Source organism: Gallinula chloropus (genome assembly GCF_964237585.1).
Source record: "Gallinula chloropus genome assembly, chromosome: 12".
In the NCBI taxonomy this organism is placed as follows: Eukaryota; Metazoa; Chordata; class Aves; order Gruiformes; family Rallidae; genus Gallinula; species Gallinula chloropus.
The window spans coordinates 9,980,967-9,993,237 of record NC_140097.1 but is presented as its reverse complement, the minus strand read 5'-3'; the positions used below and the strand labels follow the sequence as shown (position 1 = coordinate 9,993,237).

At 43.4% G+C, this 12,271-nt stretch overlaps 1 protein-coding gene across 3 annotated transcripts in view; it reads right to left on the bottom strand.

Moving 5' to 3' along the window:
* Positions 1-12,271, bottom strand: part of ARIH2 (ariadne RBR E3 ubiquitin protein ligase 2) — a 30,165-nt gene that overhangs the window by 12,817 nt on the left and 5,077 nt on the right. For all 3 annotated transcript variants that reach the window (XM_084269620.1, XM_084269618.1, XM_084269619.1), the window contains exon 3: positions 889-956. In XM_084269620.1, the coding sequence (XP_084125746.1) occupies positions 889-956 (68 nt within the window). The remainder of the gene's footprint in view (positions 1-888; positions 957-12,271) is intronic.

The following is a 12,271-nucleotide window of genomic DNA, read 5'->3' as shown; positions in this document are numbered from 1 at the left end:
TGTTAACCTGCAGAAACCCCCTGAGCTGCCATGCAGGCATCTCACCCTCCACATTCCCTGGAGAAAAGCTTTCACAGGATGCACGGTAACATACAAGCCAGTTACCAAAGATGCCACAACAATACCCATACATGAGATGCATTTCCCATATGTTCTCTGGATGAAGTTTGCTGGCTACAGGGCCAAAAATGGCATGGCAGAGTGAGTCAGACTGATAGGCTCTCTATTTTCAGACAATGTTCAGTTCTGAGCCAGTATTTTCTGGAGGGGCTGCCAGACAGCAGTGCCTCCGGACACGCTTCCCGAGTCCGAACCCTCCTTCTGAAATCAGCTGGAGGACTTTGTTACAGTCACACTGACCAAGCAAGACAGGGGTTGCACTTCTCACTTCTGCTCTCCAAATGCTTGTCAGCTTGGGGGAAAAAAACCCCAAAAATCACTGCTGTTCAGAAGGATCAAAAGCTTCAATGTGAGTGTACTACCCAAGACTCCACCAGCACAGGTTCAGTGCTCCCTTGTGATTTAGGGCTCATATGTGCAAAACAGAACACAGGTTATTTTTATATTTGTTAAAATAAATAAATATGGATGCATCCCTCTCAATCTGTTACCTCCAAGTTTAAGCTGAATGGATTCCCAGCATGGCAATAATTCCTCAGACTGAAAGACATTTGCCACCACTACCCTCTCTCTGTTTACACATTTCTTACAAGCAATGTAGCTTCAACACAACAGTGGTTTAGCTCTGCTCCCTGGAATGGACTGTGTGGCCTGCTTTCAGGCTCAAAGACACTTGTGAGAAAGATACCTATGGACCACCCTCAGCATTCCTGCAAAACAAGGGGGAAAAGCACTGAGCACAGGAGAGATAAGAACATTTACACTTACCTTTCCAAAATCTCTGAGATTTGCCAGTGGAAACTAACTAATATTAGCTTTGCAACAGAATGCGATACCTAGGTGGAAAATAAAAATAATTAAAAAAAAAGTCAAGTTAAGCATATTTTGAGGCCATACCTCTTAGGACTATGACAATCTTCTAAGACAAATAAATCTTACAAGCTCAGCACAATATCCCAGTGAGATTCAATTCCCATTGAACTACCAGACATAACGTTCCCAACTAGTGTATCTGCAATGTAGGGTTAGTTTGGGTACATCTGATTGGCTTAATTGTTCATGGAAGCCCCACATCCAGTCCTGATTGTGGTTGGCACTTGAGAGACCCGGATGACTCAGAGACTGGGATCAGGGTCCTTGCTAAGGGTGCAAAGTAGCACCACAGGGCAGAGAGAGATACAGATTAATGAGCTAGAGAGGCAGGAACAAGCAGCAAATGCAGACAAGTTGTGACAGCAAAGGGTAAGGGGAAAAACAATCAAAACACTTCACTGCAGAGGAGAAAGTTACATGCTGGGCTGGAATAGGAAGATGGAAAGCTACTGTGACAGTGACTATTTCCATGCAGATTTGCTTATGTTATGTAGACCCCTGGCAGATCTGTGCTAGCCTGAGCATCCTCCAGAATACTGCAACACATGTAAAGTTTGCTTATATCCTTGTAATATGGCAAGTTACTCTTTGCTTCTGTGTGTTAGCTTACTTCAGAAAGCAGGCTGGTCTGGCGGCCAAAAAGGCTTGCACCCACTGAAAGACAGGTATCTACTGAGCTGCTGGACCTTCAACCTGCCTCTTGACCCCTGCACACCTTTATCAGGCTTAGGGAGTTCAAACAAAGCAGGTCTCTTGCAAACAAGACACTTCTTCCAGGTGTATTCAGAAGGCTCACGACCCCTGCTGCTCCTCTGGTCACTAAGAAGGACCTGGGCAAGCCTGGAATACATATTCTGCATTTAAACACCCTCTGGCCCTAAAGGGCTCTACCTCCCACACTCCAAGACAAGCCATCCATAGCATGTCCCTCTACTAAGAGAACAGAACTGGTTCTGTCCCAGCTGCAGGAAGTGCTCCATTTTTGCCAACCCCTGAAGATGCTGTCAGTCCCACTCATCAGCTGAAAAGCTGTCATCCTTCCTGAATCCCGCTACAGGTGAATCACAGGATCCTATGTACTGCTGATAGAGATACACAGCAACCCCAACACAACCCTGGAAGGAAAAACCTAGAGCTGCTCCTTCCACAAATCAGACAGGCCCTGCACACACATGGGCAGCATATTCATCACTCTTCTAAACCTCCCCAAAGAGGTGCAGCTTCACAACACAACTGGCCTATTACTGCCACTCGATACTACACTGGCATTTGTCGGCACCAGACAGTTGGTTCAGGGAGCTAAACCAGGGCAGCACCAACACACACTGCAGCTGGGGGGTTTTAAACAGCTCCCATCCACCTCTACTTCCCCATTTGCTCACTTTGCTGGCCACTAAGAAATCCCAATAATGAAAGAATCATTTTCAACCTTCAAATAATCCTTTTTTTTTTCTTTTCTAGAAGAACTGAAACATTCCCTCATGCTGTGCAAGGTCTGGTTTGTGTCACGTTCCTCAACTTCACCAGCGATGTGAGCCTCAGAAAACAAAGGCTGCCCGGGCGGTGCTGCCCTCCCTCCCAGCACAGCAGCCTGTGATTAGATGAAGCGTGGCACACAGGGCTGCTGCTGACAGCACACACAGTCTGCTCCGGCATGGAGGGGTGAAGTGCCACTGCGAGCCTCATGTGGGTTGTTATATTAAGCCCCTCAGCCTGGCAGACCCAGACAGACACCTCTGACTTGCTGGTAACAAAGGAAGACACCTGCATTTCACGTCTGTAAAACAAACAAGCATCAGGAGTGAATGTGGTTTCCTGCGAATGCAAACCACACGCTAATGTTCTCTGGCAGCGATGAAGTTATTTCTCAGCAGCAGTAAGGAAGAATCACCATCCCAGTGAAACAAAACCCCCACCGAGCCACCAGACTTCAGTGGGAAGTTCATCTGTAGCGTATGAAAATGAGTATTTTTCAGTTTGATTTTCAGGGCCTGAGGTGTAGACTCGGTTGCAGAATCATGACTCCATGAACTCGCTTGTTCCCAGAGGAGGAACCAAGTACACTCAGGAATGAAGATGTAGAGGGAGAGAGAAATACAAATACCTGCTTACACATTTCTGACATCTAGCAAACTTCCCTAACAGAATCCAATGCTTTTGAGTCAAATTGTCAGGCAACATCTGGAATTAATGCTCCAGAAAGATGCCAAATTAAGCTTCCGTGACCATTCCTGTTTTGCTCCAACTGTGAGCACAGGCTGGACCAGCTGCAGTGGTCATTTCATTACTTTTATCATAAAAGCACACAAGAATAAAATGTTTTCAATTCATAAAGCCAGGTTCATGACATGAGTCCACTTTCATAGAAGCCCTGAAGCAGAAAAATTTTTGATACTACCAGCTTGGAGCCCACATAACCTTGCAGACAAGGAGTCCCAGATGCAGCCAACTGCAGCAGCGTACCCACAGTCTGCTTGGCATGAAACACTAGTTCTTATGTTTAAAAGACATACAACATTCTACCTGTAGGAAGGAGGGGTGGGAGAGGAGCAGATAGGTGATGAGGCTGAGGTTGGGCCTGTTTGAGTGGAGTGTCCCTACACAATAATCAACGCCCTGCTCACCAACAGCAAGACCAGTAATTCAGAAGGCAAATGTGAATACCAGCAGGGCCAACCTTACCAGAGAGATTCAAGAAAATAAGCATGCAAAGAAAACCAAGTGTTTAACAAAAGCTTGCTTCTATTGATTAGCAGTGCTCCCCAGCCTCTTCAATGACTGCACATTCACCACGCCTGAAGGATTGTACAAAGTCAGCCAGTTCTTCCACAGTAACACCCCAGAATAATTGAGGTATTTCTTTGTAAGTAGGAGCCAAAACATGCTGAGCAGAGGAAAATACCACTGCAATCAGAAGTTTGTTCCATATGTATGTAACTCTTTACCTTACAGTACCAGAGGAGCAATGTATAGAAGCTAATACCCATGGCTGAACCATCCAGTTAGCAACCATTGATGTCCCCTCCCTAGACATCCACTGCAGCCTCACAGCTCAGGAAATAAGCCTTGGCTGCTCTTTGGGCACACTGTCCAATGCAGAACTTACTGGACAGTCAGAAGTTTCACACAATGAAAGATCTCAAACTTATAAAGGGTTTCAGAAAGAGCTTTGATTCAATCCCCAATCAGTCACTGTGTGCCACAAGAATCCCAGGCTATCCAAGAACAATAATGCTTTGCCTCAGACAGAAACCAAATAAAATAAGGTGCCTTTGATAAAGTGCCAGCTTCCTTTACACTTTCCTATTCTCGTTTCAGAATACAAAGACCCAAAAAAGACAGTGAGCTAGCCCACTCAGTGTCTTGTTGGCAGCAGATTCCTCCTGTAAAACACTTCCACAGAGCACAGTGCAGAAGGCAATTCGTATTCTAGATGCCGCACTTGTATTTCAGTTTTGTCTGCAGCTGATAAACTGTGCCAGCACTTCTACGTAACTTGACTTCCCCAGAAGTTCAGAAGATAAAAAGCTGAAAGCAATAGTCATGCTAAAAAGTTTCTCTCTTTCCCTTATTCTCATTTCCCTGTTTTCTCACCATCAGACCAAAGATCAGCTCAGTCCAAATCTGAACCGGGAAAGTGTCCAGCTGAAGACCATGCTGCTTTCTTCACAACGGGGTGGAAAAGCTGAAGAGAGGGGAGGATCTCATCTGATCTGCCATTTCTAGTTTCACCTTAAAACAGGAACTTGGTCGCCTCAGAAGCTTCTTCCAAACCTCGGTCATCTTAACTCTGGGTTCCCAGTGCCAGAAGGCTGCTGATTGCCAGAAATGGGCACCAAGCACGAGTGTTTATGACTGCACTGGAAAAGCAGCACAGCATCCGTGCACACAGGAAGGGTGCCAAGAGGAAGCTGCTCTGCCTAAGAGAGAGACTCCACAGGAGTTGTGCAAAGAAAAAGGCTGAAAAATGTACACAGAGCTGGACAAATGAGATTCTGGAAGAAGAACAAAGCAGCGGTGTCATCACATTAAACACACACCTTTTCACTGCCTGGAAGAAAGCACAGAAATAATAGTAGAATAATAATAAAAATATTATCTCCTGGGTTCTTTGCTCCCCAAGAAAAATAACGTCCTCACACTTCTGAAGTACCAGACTCTAGGACAAGACAACATCAAAAGAACTTGCACAGAAGCTCTGCAGGTACCTTGCTGGGTTTGGAGAGCTCTGAGACAACTATCAGCTCACTCCCCTAGATAAGCTATGTTATTTGAAGAGCTGAAGTTTCATCTCTCTACAGCAGAAAAACGTGTCACTTTGACAGCTGCTAATTCAGCCCGAAATGTTTCCTAAAAGCTAAAAAACCATCATCTTTTGTAGAGCTTATATTTTACAGAAATTGCTCATGCATATTTATGTGGCATGCATCTCTCAGGAGTTCATTTCACTTTTCTCCAAGGGATGGCCTATTTTTTTGGGGGTGTGTTTTAATCCTCACTTTTGCAGAGATACAGTACCAGGAATTTAAATCAAGAACCATCCCATGATTCTCAGACAGATTCAATTCAGAACAAGTTGGAGCTATGATGATCTGGTTGGAGCTGACATTCTGTGGCTCTGCACCAAGATGACAATTCATGTTAGATCAGGGTTGCACTGAAATGTCTGGTTGAGATGAACACAAACCTGGTAAAAAGAAATGCCTTCCATCTCTTGCTTCCCTTAGTCAAAGGGGGTTTTATACCAATAGATTTAAGCAAATAGGATTAATCTTGAGAAGCATTTCTTTAAAGCCACAAATAGTTTTTGTTAGTTCTACAAGGAAAGGATGAATTTGGGAAGATATCCTGTCTTGCATCAAAACACCTAAAAACACACAGAGCAAGAGCCTCCAACTGTTGCTGTTAGTGAGCAACCATGGACAAAATAGAGACTGAACTGAGTTCATGGTAGAGAATAGTAACACCTTAGAAAGCAGCCATACTTTGTATTGGATAACTTTGCTGAAGAAAAAAAACCCCTTCTGACATCTTTACTTATAGACACTGAGGTGATAAAGTGGCCCACAGATGGGAAAAAAATACTATTTTATACTCATTTCTCATGTGGAAAGTAGATCTGATGCCCTCTATGTCCCACCAGAGAAACTAAATGACTGCCTTGGTTTCACTGGAGGATTTCTCGGAAAACTACAGAAATACTAGGAATTAAGAAATAAAAAGATGACAAAGAACCTTTTTTTGGACTTCATTTCCCCCTTTGCTTTGATGTAACCCTTTTGTAAGCAGATGCCAAAATGCAATCCTGGTAGAAAACCGTGAGGTTGCAGGGTGTCAGGCTGTGATTGACATCACCTGCCATAAACACCCCAAAAGTCTTCAAAGCCTTGTAGCAAAGTCCTCCGTCTCCGTTAGGGGTTTCTGAGCATTAGAAGGCTGTTTTCAAAACTGAAGTCAAATTAATTTAACTCAGAAGAAAAAAGACAAAGTTACAACAAAATCAGATACCCTGTTGTTTTGGGTTTTTTTCCTGGGTTCAGTCAAGCTTAAAAAGAAGTGGTAAAATCCCTCCATCTCTAGGTTTCACTCACAGGACTGCTTGCAATTTGTCTGACGTTTCAGCCCCTCTTCTGATTACAAGCTGCACTGGGGAATGAAATGCAGTTTAGAGTTGGAAGCTGCAATGTGGATACCACAGAAAGGCCTTGACAAACAGCTCTATGCAAGCTGCTTCATCACAGGGTTTCAGCCTGTACCCCATCACTCATCCTCCAGCATGCAGAGACCTAGTGTCAGTCCATAAGATGAGAAGGATATTTCGGAGGCAGATTGCAATTTGGGAGTGACAAATACTGCCAGAGCTACACACCCAGCTCATAGAGCTGTTGGTGCACAACCTAGCTGGCCACCTACTGAAGAAAGGGGATCTTGGGTTAAATTCTAACTCCTTCTCTGCACTTCCACGTTGCTTTAATCCATCCGCTCTCCTACACAGGACAGCAACAATTTCAGCTGCAGCTGCCAACAAGCAGGATCAGGAGGACTCAGCTAGGAAATCTCAACACACGCATTTCTCAAGCTGTTGGGCTATTCTTCCTGAGGAGATTCGGAAATAAATTAAAGAGAAGCAAAAAAAAAAAGAGAAAGACTTAAACAAGATGGGATGCCAGAAGGCATTATTACAAAATAGCTATGAGACTTCTTCTTTGAAAGATGTAGAGCAAAAGAAATGCAGCAAGAAAGCTGTAAGACAGCACATGGGTAGACAATTGACACTAGACTCCCCAGCTGTACTCACTGGAAGTATTTTTTCCACTGTAATGTAGCATCTGAGAGCATCAGCACCCAGTGTACACTGCCAAAACCCCCAGCAACGTGTCCCATTGCTGCACTGGGCTCAGCCCCTGCCCCAGGCTCAGCCTCTGCCCCAGAGATTTCCTAGCAAAACACAGTAGTAAACAAGTCTCTGTGGCTGACAAAGGAGGATGCAGAGGATGTATAGGGGAGAAGCAAAGGGCAGGTAATAAACCAAATTCACATCATCATGTCCAGTGGCTCAGGACACGGGGCAGCCAACCCAAACTGGAAAGCACTGGTGCACAGACACCACCACAGCAGCACGCACAGGCAGAGCGTGGGGCTTAGGCACCTTTGCAGTGAGTAATCCCTGTGCAGTCCCAAACAGCATAGCCCTTTACTCAACAATCCCAGCTCCTAAGGGCATTTTTTTTTTTGCTTTTGTGATAATAAAAGATGATGATGAGGAACATCTGCTTTGCAAAAGCACACAACGTAGCTCATTTCTGCTGCACCATCCTTAATAGGCACAGCACACAAATTTGGCTGCTTCACACCATTCCTGTGCTCGTGCTGTCCAGCTCTAAGCTTCCAACATGAAAGTCACTGAAAGATCCTTTTGGCATTTTCAATGACTTCTGTCTTGCCTCTACCTCCCACCAAGATCATACTCATCAACAGCTGTGAACAGATTCCTCTTATTTTTTTTTGCTCACTGCAGAGTCACACTGGCTGTAAGATACACTTAAGGCGTGAATCACGAAGAAATGTGTGGGCTATAATCACCCTCCACATTTGTGGCTCATTTTTCCAACCAAGCTGAGAATTTCTGCAGTCCTAGGCCACAAGGAACAAAACTGATTTCTCTCCTCAAATGACTTCACGTCACAAGGTTGCAAGGCATGGGCTCTCCAAGAGCTCTCTTATCTTACTGACCAGAAGTCTACAAAAACTTGTAATGCTTAAAAAAAATATCACCCCCAAAACCCAACAACAAACCAACCTTTAGGATTGAAAATAAAATACACACTGAAGACTGTTATGGATGTTTTCATGCTCTCTTGGTGTTTAACACCCTACTAAAACACAGGCATTGTCAACCTGCTAGGCAGCTTTTGCACAGCAGAACTGATCCAGGGTCTTTGTTTGGGAACAAAAAGCAGCTAAAGGACAAAGATACATCTCAAACATGTGTGCTCCTGAGGGTTATAGCTTCAGGCTGGATCCCTGCATAATGTTGGCTTGATATTAAAACACAGAAACGGTACAGATCTAAACCTGCATGTCCTGACTAATCTAGGGTTTACAGGTACTGCAAAACAGCACGTTATCATTGTCAAACAGCACCACAGAGGTTCTGTGGAGGAGTCAAATTTGCCTATCAGGGTCTGCCATTTATAATAAATGATCTTTAAATATTTGCTAACTGCTTACTAATATTTACCAATGTTGGTTCTTAAGGACACCAACACTGAACACAAATTTTCCAAACTCTTGTTCACAGGTACAGGCATTTTAATGTTCCAAGGGGCTTTAATACCTCCCCCATACTCGAGGTACGTACCTACAGCTAGTCTTTGATGACTGCAAGGTTCATGAAGTTGTTGCTGCATCAAGAAGGATGACCCTGCAATGCTGCAGGTCTGTTCAGAGCAGCATCCCATCGCACACACTGGGGATACAGGGAGGGACGCACGCCAGCGCCTTCACACCTGGCTCCACACAGACTGTACGTGACCGTACTGACCTTCTGTGAGCCCAGCTCCTTGGGGCAGTGCTGCTCACACAGGCCTCCTCCCCATCTCCACACACACCACTCTGGATCTGCTGAGGGTGGTATCTGAAAAGGACCACTGCCAGCACTCACCAAGCAGCTCTACAACTGCCCACTCTGCGTGTGTGGAACGGTTTCAGCAGGCTGGGGTTTTATGAGCAAATGCTAATTTGGTTGCATTGAAGAAGTGACATCAATAAGGTGAGCAAGAATACATGGAAAACTGGTTTATCTCTGGATGAATAGATTGAGCACTAGGTCACAACACCAAATAACTATTGCATCTACCAAGTTTTACTCTTCACAGGGCTAAACCAACACGTTGCAAGCTGTTATTTCAAGGAGCAAGGGAAGCAAGCTTTTTGCTGTCTGGTAAATATTATCAGATACTGAGAAGGAGCAGAAGAAAAAGTTCTCCAGTTTTATAATTCCTTTGGTCTTAGTGGAAAGACAACACCACTATCAACTGCCTGGAAAAAACAATACAATTGTCTTTCCTTGTATGCACAGAACTACCTTAGCTTCCTCCTGACTGATAATCAGCTTCTAAAAAGATCTAAAGGCATGGGACTTCGGTTTGGGTTTTTGTTTTTTCATATCCTGTAATTACAACTGTTTTACCTGGTGGTAAAGACCAGCAGTTTAAAGGATTTGGTAAAAACTAGAAAGATCCATCTCGCCACTGAAACAGAAACTACTGCCAGTTATCTGGAACATCAGCAGATATTCCAGACTCGTAGAGACACCCTCAGCAAAGCCAGGAAGCATCATTCACTAACAAAAATAGTGTGACATCATCACACACTTAATTGCTCCCCAGCAACAAGGTCAACTTTGTTTGTATAACTGTTAAGTATCACACGGTTTGCGTGCATGCACTGCTCCTGCCAGGGTCCCGAGGTGATGATTTGACAGTTACCTTGAAAACAAACTTATTGTGAGACAATTCTAATTCATTACTTCTTAAAGATATTGGATTTTACGATTTTTTTTTTCCTTTTTAAAAGAACTGTTGTAAATTCCTTTGCTGGTCTGTAGGTGATAGATGCCATCCTGGTTTCAAGAGTGTTCTTACCAAGTGTTCTTATCAAGTGTTGACTGTTGGTCAAGTGACCTTTCGAGGAATTAAAGGTGATCTGCTTCAAATCACAGCCCTTTTGGGTCAGAGAATCAGAGTTTAGAGTAATATTCATTTGATATTCTGGCATGTTTCAACAGAGAGCCCCCTGTCCTAATTTTTAGTCCTAAATTTAGTGAGCTCTCCACAAACAGACCTCCAGATTAAAAGCACTAACCAAGGAGCAAGTATTTCATCTTTTTCCTGGAAAGCAAGGATCTGCTCACAGTTCTTATAAAAACCAAGATAAGAAGGAAGTTTCAGAGCACTGCTTACAAAATCCCTCTAGCTTCAGTAGCTTCTGGAATAATGACAGTTGTAAGCTGCACAGTTGGCACACAGCACAATGGGTACTATCGACTGCTACCTCGTTTCTACTCACGTTTCTGTACAGAATTCCTCTGAGCTAAAAAACGAGGAGAAATCAAGGTCCAAGTTTCCTCTAACAATAAGGGATACATGAGCATGCATCTACCTCCATGCTGGGTTTCATACTTAATCAGACTTAAGACTTTAACCAATTTTTGTCTATATCTGATGTAGGCAAACACATGTTTGTTGAAGAGGCTCTCTCTTCTGAGGTCACATTCAACCTTTTAAACACATGAAAGGTGCTGACACCTGATGTGAATTTAGCCAGCCAATGCAAGGTTCCTTCAGTTGTCTGGGAGGACAAGGTCAGCTGTAACTCATGAGGAATGAAAAAGGTCGTCAAGAGGGTTTCCAAGGAAGATCACCCTTTACCTCGACACTTAAGAAAACAGGAGTTGAACAATCAGCCTGAAATAACTGAGTAAAACAGTTTTTAAAAGTATGAAAGGTTAACAAGCAGAGCACATGAAATATTCATTGAGATAGTTACTAGCTATTAACAGTACAGATTGCAGGTATGAGGACATAAAACTCTGAATACCTGTTTCTGGTCTTAAAAAGATGTAGACAACATGCCACAAAGAAGAAAAAAAATCATGCTCAATACACCTCCCCTCCCAATGTGACCTTCAGAAAATGAATCACCTAATGACAATATACAGTGGCAGAACATTCAAACAAGGCTTTAAGCCCATTTATTGAGTTTGTATTTCTTTGCTTTAGGGAGCTGTATTAGCCTATTCATTTCTCATGATAGCAAATTGCTCGGATACCATTTCAGGATTTGCCTTCAACACTGCACCTCCTGAAAACAGTCTTTAATTTACCTTCATTTTTCCCTGTCAGAGGCCAATCACTCTGCCTTAAATATGAGCTAATGCTGAAAACCACTACCTAACCACGAGCTGTCACATGGGGAAGGAGCTGAAATCACCAAAATGAATTAGCTCCAAAAGAACAAATCACCAGTGTCCAAAAATCCCAACATGCTATGAAAGGTATTCTTCAAAAGAAATAAAGAGTTTTGGAGCTCAAGCAAGTTACAGGAAAGAAGTTAACACAGTTCTCAGAAAGCCTGTCCTGTTTATGCATAGCTATTAAGTCAATGGAAAATAATGATAACAGTTCAACATGTTCTATTCAATTTCCTTCATCTCTGTGCTTTTAATTCAACGCAAATTCTTTCCACTCCACTTTGTCTCAGAAAAAACTAACAAAATGACAAGTTTTTTTGGGAGGAAAGAGGGGAAGGAAGAAACAAGAGAGGTTCAAGTATTGTAGAAAGGATGCCAGGAAACAAAAAAGCACATGCTGCAGATCCACAACAGACTTCCAAGAAAAGTGCAATTCTTGTACTACTGCTGCTAGCGAACAGAGTTACTGTGGCACTTCCAAGAGCTGAAGGCTTAGAACACAGCTTACAAGATCACAGGTTTTCAGGTTTCCATCCAAATTTATTTTTATCCTGTCGTGCACAAACCAAAATGTGTAGCACTTCATTTTTGAGCAAACACTCAGGCAGGTTCTTGACACAAAAGGAAGTGAAAATGCTCCTATGAAAACCTATCCAGCATGGGTTTTTATATGCTGCTGTCACCTGTCCTGCTTTCAGGAGTTGGAGAGAACGAGCACTACAAAACCTGTTACAAAGCAGATACACTGGTAACTTCAACCCAGCATCAACACCCAGAGCTTAGGAAACTGCATTCCTCTGACCT